The following is a 24,392-nucleotide window of genomic DNA, read 5'->3' on the forward strand; positions in this document are numbered from 1 at the left end:
AAAATTATTCACATTGTCATTTTTTCCCCATGACGACCTACATGAATACTCTTTAATGGCACCAACTCTTCTGAGAACAACATGGCAATATGTTGATAGTTCTGGAAGAACCCATGGGAAATTAGGGGTGCCTAAAAACCAAAGTCGACATTATAAGGTAAACACAGAGTTATCAACCCTGGATGGGGGATGTTCAACTCTTTCTCCAGCTACCAATTACCGTATCTCCTTCAAATACACCTCTGACCATTTTTTACTTCACCGCCCCTTGAGGCTATGTGCCCAAACCTTAATTAGTCCAAAGATGGGGGCCTGCATTGAGCACCCAGTAGAAGATCAAATATGGGGTTCATCAGATGTCCCATCAAGATGTCAAAGCGATAAACAACTACCTGACATTCAGAAGACATCTTAAGGCAGCCCTGTTCAGGGAAGTTTTTAATGGGTGACATTTTAGTGTATTTTTGGTCTCTGTGGAAGCCGCCCAGAGTGGCTGGGGAAACCCAGCCAGATGGGTGGGGTACAAATAATAAATTATTATTATTATTATTATTATTATTATTATTATTCAGAACACCCATTTGCCAAGGCAGCATCTAAATGTCAGTGAAATCAATGGGATTTACAGTTCACCCTCTATAGCAGCGTGAGGAGCTGAAGCCAGAGTGGAAGGAAGTGTGCTGAGAAATACAGACTTCCTCAAAGTTAGTGCTGGTTCTAGGTTTTGGAACCTGAAGATGCCCTTAGTGGGGCCTGAATAGACCTTGCTTCCACCTTCAGCTAACCACTCATTTGCCTTCTCCCTCTATGTCCAGCCTGTACGCCTGTCCAAATAGAGAGAAGGCAAATGGGTGCTGCTGCTCACTCTATTCCACACCACGCATTTAAAGCACTCTTATACCAAATTTAAGTTATGGAGAATCCTGGGAAGTGTAGTTTGTGAATGGTGCTGGGAACTGTAGGTGTGTGGGGTCAGCAGCCATAACAAAGTATAATTTTTAGGATTCTCTGTTAAAATTGCAGAATATAGCTTTGAATGTCTGGTGCAGGCGTGATTGCAAAGAGAAGCCACAGCAAGGAAGAGGAGCAGCAGCAACAGTGAGGCCAAGAGGCTCTAGAGAAGAAGAAGAAGAAAAGTTTGGATTTGATATCCCGCCTTTCACTTCCCTTAAGGAGTCTCAAAGCAGCTAACAATCTCCTTTCCCTTCCTCCCCCACAACAAACACTCTGTGAGGTGAGTGAGGCTGAGAGACTTCAGAGAAGTATGACTAGCCCAAGGTCACCCAGCAGCTGCATGTGGAGGAGCGGCGACGCGAACCCGGTTCACCAGATTATGAGTCCACCGCTCTTAACCACTACACCATGCTGGCTCCCTGAGGCTGATGGCAGGGCCATTCCGGAGATGGAGAAGATACCCAGCAATTCTAACACAGGGAGCCAGCGTTGTACAGTGGGAACAGTGCTAGATTTGGACCGGGGAGACCCAGTTTCAAATATCCGCTCAGCTATGAAGCTCACTGGGTGACCTGGGTCAACCACACACACACACCTACTCAGCCTAACCTACCTTACAGGGTTGTTGTGAGAATAAAATGGAGGTGGTGAAGGGAACCAGTACGTTGCCTTGAGCTCCTTGCAAGGAGAAATGGTAATAAATGTACTTAACCCTAAGGGAGCTGGGCATGTATAGCCTGGAGAAGAGGAGGTTAAGGGGTGATATGATAGCCATGTTCAAATATATAAAAGGATGTCACATAGAGGAGGGGGAAAGGTTGCTTTCTGCTGCTCCAGAGAAGCGGACACGGAGCAATGGTTCCAAACTACAAGAAAGAAGATTCCACCTAAACATTAGGAAGAACTTCCTGACAGTAAGAGCTGTTCGACAGTGGAATTTGCTGCCAAGGAGTGTGGTGGAGTCTCCTTCTTTGGAGGTCTTTAAGCAGAGGCTTGACAACCATATGTCAGGAGTGCTCTGATGGTGTTTCCTGCTTGGCAGGGGGTTGGACTCGATGGCCCTTGTGGTCTCTTCCAACTCTATGATTCTATGATTCTATGATTCTATTCAATAAAATAGCAAATATCCCTGATGCCAACCCTACTGATAATGAACCAATATAATAATAATAATAATAATAAGTTATTATTTATACCCCCCCCCAAATCTGGCTGAGTTTCCCCAGCCACTCTGGGTGGCTCCCAATCAAGTGTTAAAAACAATACAGCGTTACATATTAAAAACTTCCCTGAACAGGGCTGCCTTAAGATGTCTTCTGAATGTCAGGAAGTTATCTCTTTGACATCTGATGGGAGGGCGTTCCACAAGGCAGGCGCCACTACCGAGAAGGCCCTCTGCCTGGTTCCCTGTAGCCTCACTTCTCGCAATGAGGGAACCGCCAGAAGGCCCTCGGCGCTGGATCTCAGTGTCTGGGCTGAATGATGGGGGTGGAGACGCTCCTTCAGGTATATGTTCGATGAAGTGCTTATGAGCACCTAAGTAGCTATCTGGAGCCCGGCCATGAAGTCTAAAGTATTGGGTGCATTTATTTGTAAGTGCCAAGGGTGATTAATAGCAGCAATAACAACAGGAGAGGAAAGGCTGCCGGAGTCCCACATGGAGAGCGCATGGGACAAAGGCAGTCGACGGCAGCACTGAAACCACGCTCCTTTTTAATCCTGTTGCTGTTATGAATTATAACGTGGGAGACGGACATAAAGTATGTTATTACAGCATCATCTGTAATGCAAAGATTAACATCTCTCCTGCAAACAGCACCCAGGGGCAAGCAAACAAAGTCGGAGCCACTGAAGAACCAGACCAGCCTGCAGGCTCTACAAGTGTGTGTATATATGATGAATGCCGAAACGCTTTCTATCATTCAGCAGTAAGAAACAAATATATACCTATCTATTCACAATGAGCAGCAGTCGGGGTTTTATCGCTCAGTCTGTCAAGGCTGTCAGCCCCAGAGAGGCATTACAATAGTTAAATATCTAATGGTACCGAAGAGCCGGAATGTTACCAATAGAGAGAGAGAGAGAGAGAGAGAGAGAGAGAGAGACGAAACAGGTGCACGCTGTCAAATTACCACCCGCTTGGAAAGTCACGATTATCGCTTTAACTATGGAATGCTACAATCCCCAGTGAAGCAAAGACAACCCCTTCAACCCGAACACAACAGCTGGTGCTCCCAGACCTGGAGGGGAGGGGGCGGGCAGGCGGGGAGATATCAAGATTGGTGCAAATAACGAAGGAGCGAGGTTAAAAAGGAGAAAGAGGAAAAAAGCTGGCTGTAGCAAACAGGTCAGGGTTTTTGTTTTGTTTGTTTGAGATCACACCCAAACATTGGTGGAGCGCAGGATAACAAAGAGCAAAAAATAAAAAAATGGAAGGCGCAAGAGAAACGAGGACCTCTGGTTGAGGAGAACCTCTGGAGGTGAGTTATGGAAGTTGAGGTAGGGGCTTGGGAAGAGAGCCGGCGCTTCAGATTTGCAGGGTGGTAGCCACGGGGGGGGGGGGGAGTGATGGTCTGGCTTCATCACTAGCCTCCTCTCTAAATCTTCTTGAATCTTGTCTCTCATTCAGGTGTGTCCACTCTCCCAGAGCAGAGTCCAGGAAGGACCAGCCACGCTGCAGCTGCAGAAGGAAAGGAGGAGTTGCGAGGCAAGAGATTGTACAGCACACCTGGAATGGGACTGACTAAACCAGGAGAGCATTTCTCATGCCTGTTTTATCATCTGGCAAAGGCACAAGATTTATAGTTTGATGACTGTGATGTTGATTGGTTTTTAACGTCTACCAATATTTTCCCAACATAAACCACTTTTACATAAACCACTTACAAGTTTGTTTGTCTACTAAGTGGCACATAATTCCTATAATTGGGACCTGCTTGAGGGCATCTGGGTGAGAACAGGACTCTGGACTAGTTGGGCCACTGGCATGATCCAGAAGGCTCTTAGAATCATGGAACTGTAGAGCTGGAAGGATTCCCGGGGGTCATCTAGTCCAACCCCTTGCAATGGAAGAATCCTGCCCACGACCATCCCTGGTTGGGCTTGAACCGCCAACCTTCTGGTTAACAGTCAGATGCACTAGCCCACGGTGCCACTGGTGGCTTCTAACATTCTAAATAAATAAATAAATAAATAAATAAATAAATGTGTACAAGCAAATCTCTAGCCCAATAATTTGAATTAAGTAGTAAATAATTTTTGAGCAGAAGAGGGGGGAAAGTTGGAGGGGCAGTCCTATCTAAAGGGGGCCACCCAAACAGGCCAGTGAAGACAGATTGTGCCAAGGCACCACAAAAATGTTAACATTTGGGAGGTGAAAACAGAAAACCACTCCAGACCCCCATGCAGAGGGCTGGAGTGACAGGAATCTGAGCAGAAGCATTCAGCACTGCAACATTTTGTTGTCTGCTGCCTACTATCCTTGGCAGATGCTGATCAAAGACTCTTTCCAAACAGTGATTTTACCAAAGCCATTTCCCTTCCCCAGGGAAAAGGAGCTGCGGGCTGGACATGATCCCACCCCTTGTGCAGGGGTGTGGCTAGCCCCCGCGTCACAGGGAGTCCCCTCCGCACCGCGCCCTAGGCCAACCAATCTGGTCGGCCAGGGGGCATGGCACACCATGCATTTAAGCAGCCAGCGGGTGGGAATTCGCCCCTTTTTTCTGGTTCCCGCTCGGCAGTTCCCACCCTCCCTCCCTAAGATTAGGCTCTTAATCCTTTGACCTTGCTATGGACCTCAGTTGGTCGCCTGTTGAAGGGGCCTGGTAGGAATTTTTTTCCACTTGGCAAATTGGCACCAGCCATTTGGTTTTTTTGCCTACCTCGTAGCAAATCATCACAACTTTGTAAGGTTTGGCAGTAAAGCATTGGAGTATTCGGCTGGAGGTGAGGGGAGGTAGTGGCCATCACCTACCCCTCCTATTTCAAGCGTTTTCTGTTAAAGGAATCTGGGGAAATTGGTGTCAGGTGTCTTTATTCCAACACAGGGGGCAGGTTCAGGGTCTTGCCACGCAATTCAGTTTCACATTAGGCAAGTGGGGTAAAACTACTCCTATGTCTGAATGCAAGTCAGGGGACCACCTTTTTAAAAAAAAAAAAGGACACTGCGCAAAGAAAATCAGCACATGAAGCAACAAGAATGCTTCCCTCTAGTTGAACTAGCTTTCCACAGGCAGGGAGTTATCGAGAAAGGGGAACATTTTCCCTTATGTGATCTAAAGTGGAAAAGCCCCTGGAGGGTTGTATCACTTTATTCTCCTGAATGTGCAGATCCTGACCCTGAAGACATTTCAGTTTCCATCCTGTTCCCTTTGGTTTCTATCCTGCCGGTGTTTAATAAAAACTAAGTATTACTTCACTTGCCTTAAGGACCTGTACAAATTAGGACTGCCACCTTTTGTTTTTAAGAAAACACAGCAGCCCTGCCCTTGATGGATGATTGACACAGTGGCAGTCTCAGAAGAGCACCTGGGCTGTAGCGCTGGGTTCGCCTTGCACTGCAAAGGGTGCCTCTACATGTGTGTGCCTTCGGCTTAGTCTAGGATTACTTTTTCGCTGAGATAGGCAAGCGCTCACAGCGCAGCTAATAGAACAGGCTTCCAATAGCATTACTGCGGATTCACAGAAAGAATCTTGTGCAACTGAGCCTGTTGCGCAGAATGGAGAGGGAAGCATAATAACAATTATCGGCAATGACGGTCTGGGCATTGGAGAAAAGAAAAAAGGCAGACTCTTGCATGCCCAGAAGTCCTGAAACACTGTCAAAGGTATTATGTCTCTGAACACCAGTTGCAGGGAATTGCTCAAGTCCTGTTGATGGCTTCCCACTGGCACCTGGCTGGGCACTGTGAGAACAGGATTCTGGGCTATATGGACCACTGGCTTAACCCAGTAGCATTCTTCTTATGCCATTACTGAAGAGGAATGGCTGGAAGTGGTGGTGGTGGTGTTTTACTCCCTTGTGAAGCAGACTTCAAACATTTCCATTTTACAGGCGGAGAGGGTGATAGTGGCACCACTCACTCATTTACAACTCTGGTTGGCTGCTGAAACTCGGCCTCCCAGTTCCAACGCACATTCATTTATTGCATTTTACTTCCTTGTCCAAACCTTCCTTCCTTTCTTTTCTCCTGTCGCCACACGCGCACATACCCCTCCCACCAATCATTTTGCTCTCTTTCCCAGTCTCCTAACTGCAGCCACCAGCCGCCCATTTGCACACCTTCCTGCATCCAGATTGATCTCATTCTCTTACGCCGATAGCCCCTCTGATCCCATTGGCTCCACGTGCCCCCTTGTTAACCCCCATCTCCAGTTGTGAATTGACTCTCCCATTCATTGCTGCAAGCCCCCCTCCTGGCTGTTCTTTTCTGTTCCAATGCCATTTGCTCTGGTCTGAAATTGCCTGCTTCTCCCGTCCCTCCCTCCTGCCTGATCCCTCAGTCCCCCTCCTGATATTCAGTCTATTAACCTCCCTGACTTCTCCGTGGCTGTCAGCCTTCGCAATCCCTCCCTTTCCCCAACTGCCATCTGCAAACATGTTCAACCTGAGCCCTCCCACTCCTGAACGCCTCCTGCAGGTTCTCTCCCCACCTAATCTCCCTTTTCTCCTCCACTACCACTGTGCCTTTGACCGGTTATTCTTCTACATATCCTCTTTTATTTGATTCGCCTACCCTCAGAATATAAACTCTTCCTAGCAGGGAGTTCGTCTCCACTACATTCATAAAGCACTGTGGAAAATGTGCAAAGCTGCATTAGAGAGGTTAAATCGCTTTTCCAAGACTCGTTGCTGACTTCCAAGTTAGGCTCAAAAAGCTTATTCAGATTAAGCACAGTTCTCCTCTCCCCGACAAGTGCTAACATAAAACAGAATACAAGCCAGGCAAACATCATTCTGTTTGCTGTTCATTAGAGAGAGACGCCACTTGAGTGCCACAGCAACGAAGAAAACAAGGGCCATGCACAGTGAAAGGAGACGGCAATTTCCAAACAATCATGCTGCGTTGGCTAGCTGCACTCCGTCATTCCAAGGTGCCAATGAACCAGACTGTGCATGCAACCCAAGAGTGACCACACTTTTAAAGGCCTCAATGCATCAATGTGCAGTCCAAGAAGAACCGCCTAAGATCTCATACACACAATTGGGAGCAACCCTCTGAACCCCCCAAGGGATTTAATGCGACAGTGCAAGAGGTCTTGGGCAGCATGTCTCAGATCATACGATACATCTGCTTAAGGAAGGGCTCCAACACAGGAGGAGGAAGTGACAGAGGAGGGGAATGAATGGCAGGAACCTGGGTTGGAGGAGAGGTGGTCCTCCCCCCCCCCCCGCATCAGTCACTTTGGGAGGGGGAACAGGGATGTCAGTTCTTAAAACCCCCCCCCTCCATAAACCTTCCTGTACAGTGGAGAGTCTTGGTGAAGACATGGGAGAGCCTGAAGCAGCCAGAAGAGAAGACAGAACAGGAGGTAGCAGCGACTGAACAGGAGCCCAAACAGGAGGGCGCAGTCTTGTCACCTGGAACCAGGTGCTGCCTTCACAGATGGAAGCAGACCCACTCACCCCGACAGAGCACATGTTTGCAATCCCCACATTCCTGCAATGTGAGTGAGTCTCATGAGTGAGCGCGCCAAGCCTAGCCTTTAATAGCTTGGCAGGCACGGCAACTTGTTGGGACATCTTCCTTGCTTCTATCCAGTACTTAACTACTTGCCTTGCTCCTGAACTGTGACTCCTTAGCCCAATGTCTGCTGCTGAGTCTGTACCATTACATGCCTGAATAAGGTATCTTTTAAAAAAAAACAACAACTCACAATTAAGAGCCTCTACTTGCTTGTTTGGGGAGAGAGCCAGGCCATAATTCCTCAAGTCCCCTTGCAAACACAATTAGCACAAATACGAGTCTGTAAAGGCCTCCGAAGATCCATGCATCCACTGTGGGTATGCTTGGCCACTGTAGAATATGGGATGTTGACCTAAATAGAGTTTATTTTTGATCCAGCAGGGCTGCTCTTGCGTAATACCAAGTATTTTATCTGTCACCTTCAAATCTTGCCCTATGTGCAAAGGAATCAGAAGGCTGTTTTAGCTACACAACAACGCTTCAAGGTAAGGTGAATTGCCCAAGGACACACCAGGAGCTTCACACCTGAAGGGGGAGAACACAGGCTTTGTACGAAAAAGGTCCCTGGGATCCCCAGCATCCTTCAGGTATGGTTGGGAAGAATTTCTGCCTGAAACTCTGGAGTGCTGCTTCCAGCCAAGTGTTGACAATGCTGAGCTAGATGGACCAATGGTTTGACTTGATGATGCTCCTAATCCAGCACAATAGTGAATGCTGCACCTTAGGTCAAAACAGTGTATATCTAAGTGTGGTGTTTCCTATGTCCTGAGATTTGATTAACCCACTACTACAGACATAACAGGGACGCGGGTGGCGCTGTGGGTTAAACCACAGAGCCTAGGACTTGCTGATCAGAAGCTCGGTGGTTCAAATCCCCGTGACGGGGTGAGCTCCCGTTGCTCGGTCCCTGCTCCTGCCAACCTAGCAGTTCGAAAGCACATCAAAGTGCAAGTAGATAAATAGGTACCGCTCTGGCGGGAAGGTAAATGGCATTTCCATGCACTGCTCTGGTTCACCAGAAGCGGCTTAGTTATGCTGGCCACATGACCTGGAAGCTGTACGCCGGCTCCCTCAGCCAATAAGGTGAGATGAGCGCCGCAACCCCAGAGTCGTCCGTGACTGGACTTAATGGTCAGGGGTCCCTTTACTTTTACAAGCTTGTAGAAGCAGCATTGATAGGAGATGAGATGCCAATGAGACGTCAGATCCGGCCTCCAAGGCGGGTGCCAAAGCTATCACTGCCACTATAGCAGTGGCCGCAGTGGCAAGCAAACTTGGGAGGCTGGCTCTGCTGCCCCTGCAGATTCTGCCACCTGAGCCAGCTGCCTCACTTTGCGTCATGTGTGGGCCGGACCTTCCCATTCCTGCCAGATCAAATAGGTACATGAAGATGAAACACTCCATCCTGCTTTGTCTGCAGTACAGTGAAAGTGAAGCTTTTCCTTTTTGAAGGCAAAGGAGGAATTTTGTGCACAGGCGGATTCTAACTGAGGTACTTGACGCCCTTTCCACCTGTGGTTTTCATGCAGCAAACCATTTACCTGGATGCACCTCCTCCACACAGCAAGAACCGAGATCCACTGTACCCTGCAGAACTTTTGGCATCGTCCAATGCCTGGCAAATCACATGGGCATTGCATTCAGAAGACATTTTCGTCATCTTAATACGGTGTCGAAGTCACCCTGGGCTGGCTTGGCCACATGGCGTGAAAAATCTGCCTTTTGTTTAACAAGCACCCCTCATTTAAAGAGACTTCCCTGTTAGCACTCTTAGCAACACTTAAGGACCATCTTATAAACTCCAAACCCAACCCACCCCACCCCCACCAAAAGTCTATGCAGGTTCACTGCACAGCTTCCAGAAATTCTACATGCAGCACTGTTAAAAGGGCTAACTTGGTATCTGATGAGTCACAGAATCCATTTGCTTCTACTGACCTACTTAACTACTAACCCAGTTATCTCTCTCTCTCCATCTGTCAAGACGGGTTTTAAATCATGCCAGCTCTGTGTGTGCAAAAACTGCAGTGCCAAGTTATTCCCAGAGGGACGGGGGGGGGGGGGCGTTGAGTAAATGTTTCTAGCTATTAAATATAGAAAACTGGAGGACTACATCATCAACTCAGTGGAGAAACAATGCCCACATTTAACAGCTAAGCCAAGTCTCAGGATGACAGCTTCCAAAGATTTAGCTGCAAATATTTCTAAAGCAGGCTATTTTAAAAATGCGTAGTATGTCTCCATACACTTTCCCCTTCCCTCCATGAAAATTATGAAAAGCGCTGATCATCTCAGAATAATCAGGTTTAACAGGTTAGAAGTAATATATGCTTCTAGTATCCTTAATACATCATAACCTCCTTTCGCGGAATTTGAATCCCTGTCATTCCAAACTACTGATTTTTTTCCCCTCTATTCTTTTTTCTTTTTAGGCTTATGCTTTTAACACGTTTCTATGGTTACTACCCAAGGTCACATCACAGAAGCCTGGACAGCAAGCAGTTCAGAAAGACAAAAGGCAGTTCACATCCATTGCTGTATTAAATAATGTATGAATGTTAAGGCACTCACGTTGTGGGGGGGGGGGTGAAAAAGAAAATTGTATTCACACCTAAGTCCAGGGGTCTCTGTTATCCAAGGCAGCACAGGAAGTATGTTAATGATTTAGAGTGTTCTGATGAATTTTCTTTTGGCACAAATGCTCTAGAATATATATTTTGACCTCAGATCTGCATGGGCAAATCACTGAAAAATCCGAGAGAGGGATCTGCTGGAATAACTATTTTGATAAGGACACTTTAGCAGAATAAGATAAAGGAGATTCCTTGCTGGAGGTACATCAGGGGCTGCCCCAAATTTCCTTTCGGAAAATGAGCATCCCAGTCCCATGTATGCTTCCTTGGAAATCATCACTATATTAAATGGGGATTGCTCCCAGTTTGCAGTCTTCGTGCTCACAATTGCAAGTATAGCCATAACTGAGATAGAGAAGGACTTTTCCCTCCAGACCAAATGACCAGGGTCCCCTGAAGCTGTGTCTGCCTGTTCTGAATAGTTTTGAGTCTCTTGTTCAAGTTGTTGGTCGTTGACATAATGCAGGTCACATAAGCCATGAACACCATATAAACGTATGGTAAAAAATAAAATAAAAAATACTGTATCCCATAATGCATGAATGAACCAATAAATGGCTAGTCCTAGATCTGAAAATGTTGAAGATAAGTGGTTAATGTTATGTTTAGATATATCAGGGGTGGGGAACCTCAGACCAGGTGTCAAATAAAACCACCTGGGACCTTCTACCTGCTTCTTAGACCATACACTTTTCTCCAGGGTGACACAACTCACTGACCCTGCTAAAGTGATTTTGCCTGGCTGGGACGGGTTTTTTGATTGCAATAACACCTCTTTCATGTTTGGATGGAGATATATGCACCTTTGCACAATCCCATGTTCAATCCCCAGTTCTCCAAGGTGGCCTGGGAGAAATGGCTCTCGTCTGAAACTCTGGAGAGCAGTTGTTGCCAATCAGGTGATGAAGATGGAGGAGTTAAGGATATTGACGAGGTGGAACGTGTGCAGAGGAGGGTGACCAAGATGGTCAAAGGTCTGGAAACCAAGCCTTATGAGGAATGGTTGAAAGAGCTGGGTATGTTTAGCCCAGGAAAAGAGGAGACCAAGAAGAGATATGATAGCCAGAATCTCCAGCGGGTGCAAGACTTCTTACGGGGTCCTCGCCACAGGATCACATTCACCCGGAGCTATACCAGCTGCACTGGCTCCCGGTGCAGTACAGGATCAAGTTTAAGGTGCTGGTTTTAACCTTTAAAGCCCTATACGGCCTAGGACCCTCAAAGCTACAGGACCACCTCTCCTGGCATGTCCCACGGAGGACCTTACGGTCTTCAAATAAAAACATCTTGGAGATCCTGGACCACAGGGAGGTTAGGCTGGCCTCAACCAGAGCCAGGGCTTTTTCGGCCATGGCCCCAATCTGGTGCAACACTCTGTCACAAGAGACTAGGGCCCTGCGGGACTTGACATCTTTCCGCAGGGTGTGCAAGACAGAGCTGTTCCACCAGGCCTTTGGCCAAGGCACAGTCTGACCCCCTCCTTCTGTAATCCTCATAGAACTCTAGCCCAATGGTTGCTATTAATTTGACTCTGAATTGATTTTCGAATGAATGGATTTTAGAATGTATTTCAATTCATTGATTGTGATTTCATTTAAACGGTGTTATTTTTACTGTTGTTAGCCGCTCTGAGCCCGGCTTCGGCTGGGGAGGGCAGGATATAAATAAAATTTTATTATTATTTATTATTATTATCTTCAAATATCTAAAGAGCTGTCACTCGGAAGATGGAGCAAGCTTGTTTTCCCCTGCTCTGGAGGGTGGGACTCCAACCAATGGATTCAAGTTGCAAGAAAGAAGATTCTGACTAAACATCAGGAAGAACTTTTCTGAAAGGAAGAGATGTTTGACATAGAAACAGGTTCCCTCAGGAGGTAGTGGGTTCTCCTTCCTTGGGGGTTTTTAAGCAGAGGCTGGGTGGCCATCTATCATGGATGCTTCAGCTGAGATTCCTGGATAGCAGGGGATTGGACTAGATGACCCTCAAGGTCCCTTCCAACTCTACAATTCTTTGATTCTGTGATTTATTTGTTTCCTTACCCAGCCTTCAGCCAAAGATCCCACAGTGGGTTAAAACAGTAAGACAATACTGAGCTAAATGGACCAGTGATAAGGCAGCTTCTTACGCCTCGAAGGTAGTCAAGGCCCCCCCCCCCCCGAACCTGCCCCCAGCTCCCCAGTTCACAATAAACAGCAAAGCGAACCATTTATCACAACTAATTGAAGCGCCTGTGCCTTGGAAGAAAAACACATTAGTCATTTAGCAGTTGTGCTAATATTGCAATGCTTTTCTTCCCATTTCATTAGGGGCACAATGTTCCAATGGCCTAATCGTATGCTCAGTCACTGCTCAGCCAGTACCCTGAGACATGACAAGCTGTCTTGCTAGGCCTACACTTGATAAGGTGCCTGCTCTCCCAGTCACCTCAATTATTGACTGTATTTTATGGTCAATCTAATGGCCAAATGCTTATCAGCAAACCATCAGGTGCCTGTAATAGGAGAGTGACCCTCAGTTTATATGTACCATTAATGCTCATTAGTGAATAATTAGATTCTTTAATCCGAAAAACTCAGAGGCACGCAAATATGACCAAGCATTCTGGTTCTAGAAATAAGTCTACTAAATGCTTCCTTTTGAAGATAAAACATCCAAATACAATTCTGGGCATATGAGCAGTAAGGGCATGAAATCTGCAACGTGGCAGGTGGTTTCAAAGAGATTTGTCCTATCCAGAAAGAGATCTGGGGTTGTTGTTTTTTAATCTCTCAAATTGCAAAAGAACATTTGTAACTAAGAGGGGAGAAAGAGGAGGAAAGCCATATATTCCGTCTACATATACTGGTATAGAAATAGGCATTTGAGTAAGGCAATCCCACTTTACTCTCTCAGCATTCTGCCATAGTCTAGTGACCCAAATCATAGCATGAGGCTGGGTAGATAAAGGTCTGGAGTTTTGTAAATAATATACCAAAAGGTAACAGACAATTATATTTAATTACAAATAATGAAAGTTAGTACCTTCAAAATAAACTTCATATGGTTGTATACAGCTTAAGCGCACTTTCTAGAAGCATAAAATCTATCCCTAGAGATTCTTAACGCCTTTTTTATGTATTGTCTCTATCTATATATCCACTAGTTCCCAAATATGATAGAAGCCACCTTAGGTGAGCAGTGAAAGCTCTCACCTCTCTGGCTCTCAGATCAATTTATTTTTAATGCTCAACAGTGGTACCTATAGAAGTCTCATCCACAGTTAAAATGCATTGTTATGATTACTATTATTGGTATATATATATTTATTTATACCCCACCTTTCTTCCCTGACAGGAACTCGTTTACAGATAAAAATAAGAACAGCTGAAAACATAGAAAAATAACTATCTATTAAAGAACCATTAAACATTGATAGTGGTGGTGGAGTGTAACTTTTATACTAAACGTGCAAGGAAAGGGAGCAAACAGTCACCTCTCCCAAGTCGTTCTGCTTTGAGCTCTGCTGCTTTGAGCTATTTTCTCACATTGGGTATCAGAGTTAGGTTGGGATAAATGGCTTAAAGCAGTGGGGAGTGTTAAAGTAAGACCTAGGAGCCTTACAGAGCCACAACAGAGACATCAGCAGTTTAAAAAGTGGGAGGGGAAAAGCACAAGATCTTGTTCGTCATTCTGCCCAACTTGGACCCAACCTTGTTCTCTTTATTATTATCCAACATTTCCTCCATGGAGCTCAGGTACAGTGGTGCCTCGCAAGACGAAATTAATCCGTTCCGCGAGTCTCTTCGTCTAGCGTTTTTTTTGTCTTGCGAAGCAAGCCCCTTGATGGCTTAGCGCTATTAGCGGTTTAGCGGCTTTTAGCGGCTTATCGGCTTATCGGATAAGCAGATAAGCGGCTTAGCGGCTTAGAAAAAGGGGGGGAAGGAAAAAAACCCTGCAGGAAGCAAGCCCATAGGAAATTCGTTTTGCGAAGCACCTCCAAAACGGAAAACCCTTTCGTCTAGCAGGTTTTCCGTCTTGCGAGGCGTTCGTCTTGCGGGGCACCACTGTATACTGTATACTGTCCTAACCACCCCTGATTGTATCTGCACTTGAAGCTTATTTGGCGAGTGCACATTCAAACCCAGATCTCTCTTCAGTCCTCGTCCCATAGTCTAGCTGTGAGGTCACGCTGCCTTTCAGCGAGCATCCATTGCTCCCATAACCTGCTCTTTGTTCCTAAGCTGTGCATTTTTTAACATTCACCCCACTCCAAGATCCTTTAAAACCTCTGTAATTTCCCAGCAAGCACCTTTCATGGTGCAGAATTTGTGCCCTTGCACCTGTGAAAATCAGGACCCTCTCTTTTTGCATCTGGGCCTCTATCTAACATCTTAAGATTTTGAGAAAAGAAACCCTTTCTTCTTGTGCCAGTTCTCTGATGGGAAAATACTGCTTCTGCCAAGCTCTGTGAGCCCTTCTCAGCCAGAAGCATCTTCCTGATTAAGGAATGGCAGTTTGGGATGGCATTTGCCTTGCAGTCCAACACTAGACAGCCCTTTCTTTCGAGAGAGAGTGGAATTTGGGAGTTAACTCTGTTTCAAATTTTGTTTAGGTGCCAGATTGTATTATAGCACGTGTGCGAGCAGGAGAAGACTACACACTTCCTCTTGAGGCTAATGAGTAAAAATATCAAAGTTAAATGTAAGAGTGTTGCATAATTAAGCTTGATGAAGTTGAGCAACCACTTTTAAACAAGGACTCTTGAGTCAGTATGCAAATGCAGCCTGCGTACATTTCACCGAACAGAACAAAGCAAAATCTGCCCAAGTTATGTAACAGCTTGTGGGCGCTATCTACAAAAGATAGAATCAGTGTGAGAAAGAACAAAAGAGAGAAGCCCACAGGAGTAATGTTGGAACCCAGCAATATCAGGTATCCCAGGAGCTACAGAGAGAAGTGGATGGAAACACCAAAGCAGATCACTCGGTCCTTGTAGCTCAGCAGTGACCATACCACCAGAGAAGGAAAGCTCCAATCCTTGCAGGATATCTTCGGAAGAAGAAAAGGCTAAAGAGTACACCTTACACCAGGGTTTCCCAAATATCTGCTGTGGCCGGACTACAACTCCCATCATCCCTAGCCAGCAGGGCCAGTGGCCACAGATGATGGGAATTGTAGTCCAAAAACAGCTAGAGACCCAAGTTTGGGAAACCATGCCTTACACAAATTTGGAGTGGAGTCTCTAAGACAGTTGGATGGCACCTTGTACATCTCCTCCCAGCAACTCCTGCAGCCAAGCTAGTGCCAAATGTATTGCTCTGCTTTCCTTGGTGCACATCAGCAAAGCCAAGAAGGGAAATATTGTCATCTAGGCAGTCCAGGTCTTCCATGCACACTGCTCAGGCTTGCGCCCAGTGGAGGTCCCTTTGGTGCTGCTAACACAGCAGTTTGACTTCACCCCCAGAGGCGCCCTCCAATGTCTCTCGAGACAGATGAATGCCAACAACATACACCAGGGATATAAACCCTGGACTGCAACTGGCTATTGCTCATGCTAGCTGGAGCTGATGGGAGATTTTAGTCCAATGACATCTGGAGGGCCTTCCCTTGTCTATGCTCTCCAGGTTTTCAGAAAGAGGGGCTTTCTGTTGTTCTTTTTAGCAGCCATTGTTCTCAGATGCCATGCTGGGGCTCATGGTTTGGTGAATATCTAGCCTTACTCTTGGGGATACAGTTCCCAAGAGTGCCTAGTATAAAGAGAATTACTGTTTGTCCACGCACACCTCTGTGAATGAGTGAGAAAAGAAAGCACCTTTGTACATGCTTCCAAAACACAGCTCCCACTTTTCCTGGCACAGGTAAGCAAGATTTCCAGTAGAGAAGTAAGAGGTGGAAGGAAGGTACCTAGCCTTTCGGGTACCCGTTGCTTTCCCGCTACAACTCCACCCTGCTCCCAACCCCACAATCTTTTTCCCCAGCAGAAGTTGCAAGTTCATGCTTCCATTGCATAGTGATCCCATTCATTACCCAAGCATTTTCCTGCCTAAACTGCCATCTGCAACAACAACACCAACCGCCCAGTAACTTGGTTTGTGGTCCTTTCATACACAAGAGCAACGATGTAAATCGTAATGGTGCAAACTACCTTATGAAGAATGACGCTGCAGCTGAAGTCCCTGCAGAGACGCCAGCTGGGGCGACCAGACTTTGGGAAGCCAATGGCCCAGTGGTTCCAGTTTGGTCACAGTTGTTTTGCCCTGAGGTGACTTGAATATTGGAGCCTTCCCTTCCGCACTCTGCTGCTGTAGCCTCCTAAGGGAAAAGCAAAATTAAAAACGGAGTTATAAATATATTAACTTAAGACTAATAGTACTTCCACCCACCTGAGATCTGCTGTGGGCATACAATTGGGTTTTTATTTAATTTCATTCATATACCCATCATCATCATCATCATCATCATCATCATATTTCAATATACCTGACTTGCACAAAAGAGCAGTCCATTAAAAAGCATCTTGCTTCAAGACTAGTATAGATTTGGAGTTTCTCCCATGAAAGACTGTCACTTCCTTCCTCCTCCTTTTCCTTTCCTACCTCCCATAACTGCAAGTGCACATATTATTTTTTACACAGCTGTTCTGTGCGACAGCACTTCAAATCAGCGGTTTTAAAAATACAAGCACAACCACAATGAACGTTTCTTCAGAAACAACCAGTAGAAAAAGGGCAGGCCACATCCTTCCCTTTGGGCTGGTGGAAACCATGATGATAGATGGCACCCATCGAAACATCACCACACAGGTGGTTTTTTTAAAAAAAATAATAATAAACACCCATGCACACAATGTGCTTCAGTACGTTCACAATTGGGTAACACACCATTCATGCTGAATGTCTTTCCCTTAATGGATTATCTGCAGACAGGAAAATCCGAATTTAGTGTGGGTTGCCACTTGGTTAAAGAGGATGTCATGTGGACGCTGAGAGAGAGAGAAAGAGAACGAGAGAGGGAGGGAGGGAGGGAGGGAGAGAGAGAGAGAAACAGCTTCAAATCCATGTCCAACACCCGTGTGAATGAGCCACAAAAGACAGGATGGCTACCTGTCTGGGAGACTTCAGATCTCTTACTACAACCTAAACTACCATATTTACTTAGTAGCTATGCTATGTGGGACACAGATATTAGGCAATTTCGGCCCAGGAGACAACAGAACTGGGATGAGGATAGGATGTCAGGGAAATGAAATGATGAGAGAGGATGACAAAGGATGATGAGGGAGGATGACAGCATCAAACAGCAATATAAGTGATGGTGACTGTTCAGAAAACACTAAAGATGTGGGTTTTGACAAGGGGCTTGAAATAAGAGAGGAAGACACCTTGATCAAATTGATAGGGAAGAATCAAAGATGACTCCAAAGATGTGTTTCTCAAAGACCGCCTGCTGCAGACTGTTGGCTTTTTCGACGCCAACTAAAAACCCATTTATTTTACCAAGCTTTCCATGACTGAAATAATTTTTATGGGGCAGTTCACAGTATTTGTTGGCTTTGTCATGAACCTTACCCAGATTTGATTTCCGGTGTCTATCTTTTCTTTTAGTGTATTATTATGGCATAGTTTACATATTGGTTTTGTATGTTTGTAACCAGCTCTGGGGGCGGTTACAATGGATAGAAATTCCCCAAATAAACTAAACTAAAACAAATGCTATTTCCAACTGTAACTGCACAATTAGGCTCCGGTGGACTGAGAAGACAAGACCAATAGTAGGTCCAACAGTCAAGAAGGCAGTTTCTGCTGTAGAGAGAAAGAAGGAGCAGATGGGGCTTGGCAACCTGAAAAGGTCTCCCATCTAGAAGAAGGAAAACTCTGGTCCTAGACTTCCACTGCATTGTGTGACATCTTTGGGAGAAGAAAAAGCTAAGGAATAAACCCTACACAAATCCAGAGAGCAGTCCATGAGGAGGTTGGACGGCATCTTGTATGCCTCTTTCCGGCAACTCCTGCAGCCAAGCTGGTGCCAAATGTAAAAGTTAAAGGTAAAGGGACCCCTGACCATTAGGTCCAGTCGTGGACGACTCTGGGGTTGCAGCGCTCATCTTGCTTTATTGGCCAAGGGAGCCGGCGTACAGCTTCCAGGTCATGTGGCCAGCATGACTAAGCCGCTTCTGGCGAACCAGAGCAGTGCACAGAAACGCCGTTTACCTTCCCGCCGGAGCGGAACCTATTTATCTACTTGCACTTTGACGTGCTTTCGAACTGCTAGGTTGGCAGGAGCAGGGACCAAGCAACGGGAGCTCACTCCGTCGCGTGGATTCAAACCGCTGACCTTCTGATCGGCAAGTCCTAGGCTCTGTGGTTTAACCCACAGTGCCAAATGTAGTGCTCTGCTTTCCTTTGGACCACATCAGCGAGACAGAAAGGAGGATCTTGTCGCCTGGGCAGCCGAGGACCTCCATGCACACTGCCCAGCCCATAGCTGTCAACCTTCCCTTTTTTTGCGGGAAATTCCCTTATTCCAGCACCGTTCCCCGGTGCTTCCCGGTGCTATCCCAGATTGTTAGATATCCCATAGACTGTCCCCGGGACAGGTGAGGCTGCTGATCCCTTATTTTCAAATCTGAAAGTTGACAGCTATGGCCCAGCCTTGTGCTCCAGGGAAGTCACTGTGGTGCTGCAAATGCAGCAAAAATAATGCAGGAGGGAGAAGGATTGGAGTAAAAAGGAATGGAAGACTTGAACGGAAGGGAGTTTGAGCTACTATCTGGAAGGCCACATCAGCAGATGTTGGGAGTCCTACCAGCACAAAGATTTGGAACAGGTGACTTCAATGGATCATCTAAACCAGTGATGGAGAACCTGTGGTCCTCCGAATATTGTTGAACCCCCATCACACCTAGCCCTGATCTAAGCCTGATAGTCCTGTAAGATGCTTCCCAAACCACCACGTCTGCCTGACAAGCCGTTTTGTCTTTCCTATATTCTGTACACAGCCACAATAATAAGCAATAAAAAGGAAGCCATGTCGGCAAAGGTCCATCGCTGGACAAGGTTAAAACCATGACCAGAGGCAGACAAGAGGAATAAAACGGAGACCCTTTGTTATAGGTAATGCACTGTTAAACTGTCTGACAAGCATGAAAACATGGAAAACGATAAGCAGAACCCTTTTTGTTTTACGGCATTATTCGGTGGCTGGCAGAACGGTTTATCTGCTTCAGTTATAACTGTCAGGAATTATTTCTCAGTCGCGCATCATCTACAAGCACTATCTGTTTTAAGAGGAACAAACCAAGCAGGCGCATTTGTAGCATCTTTCCACATGAGCAGCCAAAAGAACCGAGTAAAAACATTGATTTCTTTTGGAGGGGGGAGAGAGACACCTACAAACAAACATATAAAAGCCTTCACAGATACACACCACATTTCATATAACTCACATTTTCACAAGTGTTTTCATTCTTAGAGGAGATAGCTACTTTTATTTTTTATTTTTTTTAACCTCCTGCAAAGCCGTGTGTGCAAATAGATCTTTGCCTGTTCTGGCAACCTGATTTAGAACCCACACCCAGTTATATAAATACCCAGTTATTCATATTGAGGGCATGGTGATTAACACAAGGGGGTCATTAAGACAACCTTCCCTACTTAAACCAGAGGCGTTCTACAGAGATTATGCTTGCAGCTCCCACCCAGCTTTCTAACCTCAAAGCTACAGTCTCTCCAGCCGCAATGAAGTCTATCCACTTAGAATTATAGAGCTGGAAGGGACCAAATCTACTCCAGCCCCCTGCCTCTCCCCATATGATCAGACCTGGACCCTGTGCTTGTCATCCAAGGTCCTTCTCTATGTACCTCCATCCCAGAGAGGTTCAGGAGGTGGCAACAGGAGAACAGGCCTTTTCTGTAGTGGCTCCCCAATTGCGGAAGGCTCGCCTGGCGCCATCGTTACATGTCTTCATGGGACATGTATTTATGGGACCTCGTATTTACGGGACTGCCTCTCCTGGTATCCCCCACAGAGGACCTTAAGGTCCATGAATAATCATAGTTTAGAGGTCCCTAAGGAAGTCAGATTATCCTCCACCAGGGCCAGGGCCTTCTCAGTGATGGCTCCGACCTTGTGAAATGCTGTGTCCTATGAGACCAGGGCCCTGCAGGATTTAACTTCCTTCCGCAGGGCCTGTAAGACAGAGCTATTCCACCTGGCTTTCAATTTGAACTTAGTCTGATCTTTTATTCCCCTTCCTTCCCTCCCCCTTCCCTTTTTATGAAGATTACCTGCTCTGGGACCCCACAGCTAATTCTCCCCTGGTCTCCTCACTGGCTCAAATAGGACTAATTTAGCCAGCTAGCCCTGGTTATCATCTAATGTTTATTGGATGGATTTCCCCCCTAAATTGATTTTTGAATTCTGAATTTATTGTTATTCACGTTTTATACTGTATTTTATGCTGTTTTTCGTTGCATCAATTAAGTGTTTTAAATTTGTTGTTAGCCACCCTGAGCCCAGTTTTTTGAACCAGGAAGGGCGGGGTATAAATTATTATTATTATTATTATTATTATTATTATTATTATTATTATTATTATGCCAGGCAAAAACCCAGGCCTATGGCTATTAAATCATCTACGGCCTGGGAAAGTGTGGAGGAGAGGACTGCTATTATGATGACTATTTTATTATTGGGCTGCCTATCAGTATGCTTGTTATTTGGTTTTTATTACGTTTTAATACATCTGTAACGTGTTTTTAATGTTGTACACCGACCTGGGATCTTCTGAAAAAGGCCGGTATATAAATTTTATTATTATTATTATTATTATTATTATTATTATTATTATTATTAGCATGGCTTCAGGACATGCTAAAACACTCTGTAGCCTGTTTAGTCAATTATCCAGTTTCCCACCACAGCCAACCAGAAATGCCTATGAAACTCACAAAGTGGACAATGGGATGTGAGGGAACAGCCCTCTCCTGATCTCCTGATACAGTGGTACCTCGAGTGAAGAACTTAATTCGTTCTGGAGGTCCGTTCTTAACCTGAAACTGTTCTTAACCTGAAGCACCACTTTAGCTAATGGGGCCTCCCGCTGCTGCCGTGCCGCCAGAGCACGATTTCTGTTCTCATCCTGAAGCAAAGTTCTTAACCCGAGGTTAGCAGAGTCTGTAACCTGAAGCATCTGTAATCTGAGGTACCACTGTATTGTTATCCATTGACTGATATTCAGAGTTGCCTTGCCTCTAATTCTGCAGGCAGCTTATAGCCATCATGACTACTAGTCATTCATAACCTCATCCTTTGTCTTGATTCCCCCAGTGCAAGACACTATTCATGTGAATGTAGAGATCAATGCAATTCATTTTTAAACTATTTTTAGGAAGGACTGCTAAAAGTAGAGTCCAGGAATTCGTTTAGAAAATGCTTAATTAGAGGAGATGCCACAATACATATTTGTAGCTAGGGTTAACGACTCCGTGAATGGTAATGGATGATGTTTCTGCCGTCTGAAATACTACTCTGACATTTCAAACTAATTAGTTAAAATAAATTTAGGCAAAAAGAGACAGCCTTGTAATGAAGCACAAATGCAATTAAATACTCCCCGGGATGCCACCAAACTTTAAAATCCACAATGCTATAGATCATGTTTTACAACCATCTCCTATGGTGACATGCTAGATCTTTTCTATAGTTAGTTAAATCCACTGCTCTCCATCTATTGCACAGAGACATAAGCCCTTTTTGTGTGTTTCTTTTTTTTAATATTTTTTTTTAGGATTTTCTTGTTTTACAGAAGTGTATTGCCTCGTTGTTGTTTTTCCCCCCATGTAACATTTTTACAAATCCGTTTCATTTGTTGAGGCATTAGGGGGAGAAGAGGGGAAAAAAAGGAAAAAGAAAGGGGGTGGAGGGAGGGAAGATGGATGGGGTGGGGTCAGGTGGTGGTGTTTCTATTATGCTTAATGTATGTAGAGTTTGGTGTCAGCGTTGTTTGTGTTGTTCACTTGTGTTCCTTTGGTGGTGAGAGAGTTTGGGGTTGGCCTAGGGTGTGATTGTTTGTTTGTGATTGGCTGTGGTGATCTTTGTTTTTGTGTGTGAGTGGGGTGGGTAGGTGTTTTGGATCAGGTTAGCCATATTGATTTGTTTGCTGTTCGTGGATTATTGTCATTGTCTTGTTGGGCTGTGTATGTGATAAAGGGGAGCCATACCGGGGTGAAGGTGTCTTCTTCTGTTTGTCCCCGTGTCAGTTTCAGTTTAGTTAATTTTTCCAGTAGGGCTGTTTCCCATACTATTTGGTACCATTGGTCCATGCTTACTCCTGACAGGTCTCTCCAGTGTCTGGTTATGGTGTTTCTGGCTGCTGAAAGTAGGTGGGTTATGAGTTCTTTGTGGTGTAAATGGGCGTTGTTGTCTTGGAAGATGTTTAGTAGGGCCAATTCTGGGGTGATATCTAATACTTGTTTAGTTATTTTACATATTTCTCGTATGGCTGTTGCCCAGAATAGTTGGATTTGGGGACACTCCCACCACATGTGGAGGTATGTGCCTGTGGAGGTGCACCCTCTCCAGCATTTTGGTGAGGTTCCTGGGCGTATGAGTGAAGGAGGCACCACACAATTACTGGGAATTGGGGCCATACTCTTGGCTCCAGCCTTGGCATGGGGCACTAGGGAGTGTCATTTTAGGGGGTGAAGTGTACTTTTTGCAAATTTCTTCAGTGAAAGGTCTTCAAAATATGTTTTTGGGTGTGAGAAATTCAAATCTGCTATTTTTTGTGATTGGACAACATTTAGCTTGGTAAGCCTACTTTTGACAAAGAAGCACATAAACTGTTTTTGGAAAACCAAATAATTTTAATTTTACTTTCTGAAAATGTCAGGTAATTCTAAAACAACAACAATATAACTGCAAGATTTTGGCAATCGTTTTTAATGATTTCTGTGCATTTTTACACACAGTTTACTTACCAAGCAAAACTAAATCATGTTTAACCAAAATATGTTTTGAATTCCCAAGTCATGCTACAACTTTTTAGCACCCCTCATTTTTGGAATTTGAAGGTTGAAAAATTAAACACGCTCTAAATTCAGGCACAGTGCGGGCCATCTGTCCAGATATTCACATGTTAACACAATCATCTGTAAGCCTATACAAAAGTGGTTGCTCACATGTAGGTTTCGCCACTACATACAAGCATGTTGTTGTTGTTTAGTCGTTTAGTCGTGTCCGACTCTTCATGACCCCATGGACCAGAGCACGCCAGGCACTTCTGTCTTCCACTGTCTCCCGCAGTTTGGTCAGACTCATGTTTGTAGCTTCGAGAACACTGTCCAACCATCACATACAAGCATACTAATACATGAACGACAAGCCATGTGACTGCTGCCAGAGGATCCCCTACTCACCAGTAATTACATAATGCCCCCTTCCGGCAAGTAATGAGTATAAAGGGGGCTTTGCATCCACACAGAACCTTCTCAGCTAAAGGCCAATTCACACCATATTCTCTTGTCCCACAGTCATTTCTGGCTAAACAGGTGCACCAGGTTTTTGAAACATTGCCAAAAAACCCTACGAAACCTGTTTACCATATGCAATAGTAGGGCAGAAATGCTTCTCATATGATCTTTCTCTAGCCTCGTAAGATATTGGCCTGAGGAAGTAGCCCAGTCATTTGGCCCCACCAATTGATAAAAGTCCTACACACATTACTGCATTAGTGTGTGCAAAGCAAATCTGAACGGTACTTTGCTCAGTTGCAGAGAATGTGCTGTGCATGAAGAAGGCCAGAGCTTCAGTCCCTGGCATTAATAAAAATAGACAAGGGGAAAAGTTGTTTAAACCACCTTGGAAAGTCACTGCCAGTCGCAGCAGACAATAGTCACAGACCTCTTAAGTCAGACAACATGAAGCAACTTATAGAATCATAGAATCATAGAATCCTAGAGTTGGAAGAGACCACAAGGGCCATCGAGTCCAACCCCCTGCCAAGCAGGAAACACCATCAGAGCACTCCTGACATATGGTTGTCAAGCCTCTGCTTAAAGGCCTCCAAAGAAGGAGACTCCACCACACTCCTTGGCAGCAAATTCCACTGTCGAACAGCTCTTACTGTCAGGAAGTTCT

At 45.3% G+C, this 24,392-nt stretch overlaps 1 protein-coding gene across 2 annotated transcripts in view; it reads right to left on the reverse strand.

Annotated features, from left to right (window-relative positions):
* KIF26A (kinesin family member 26A) overlaps positions 1-24,392 on the reverse strand; it is a 179,595-nt gene that overhangs the window by 54,382 nt on the left and 100,821 nt on the right. For both annotated transcript variants that reach the window (XM_081857681.1, XM_081857682.1), the window contains exon 4: positions 16,399-16,565. In XM_081857681.1, the coding sequence (XP_081713807.1) occupies positions 16,399-16,565 (167 nt within the window). The remainder of the gene's footprint in view (positions 1-16,398; positions 16,566-24,392) is intronic.

Source organism: Podarcis erhardii, assembly GCF_964252035.2.
Source record: "Podarcis erhardii genome assembly, chromosome: 1".
Classification (NCBI taxonomy): Eukaryota; Metazoa; Chordata; class Lepidosauria; order Squamata; family Lacertidae; genus Podarcis; species Podarcis erhardii.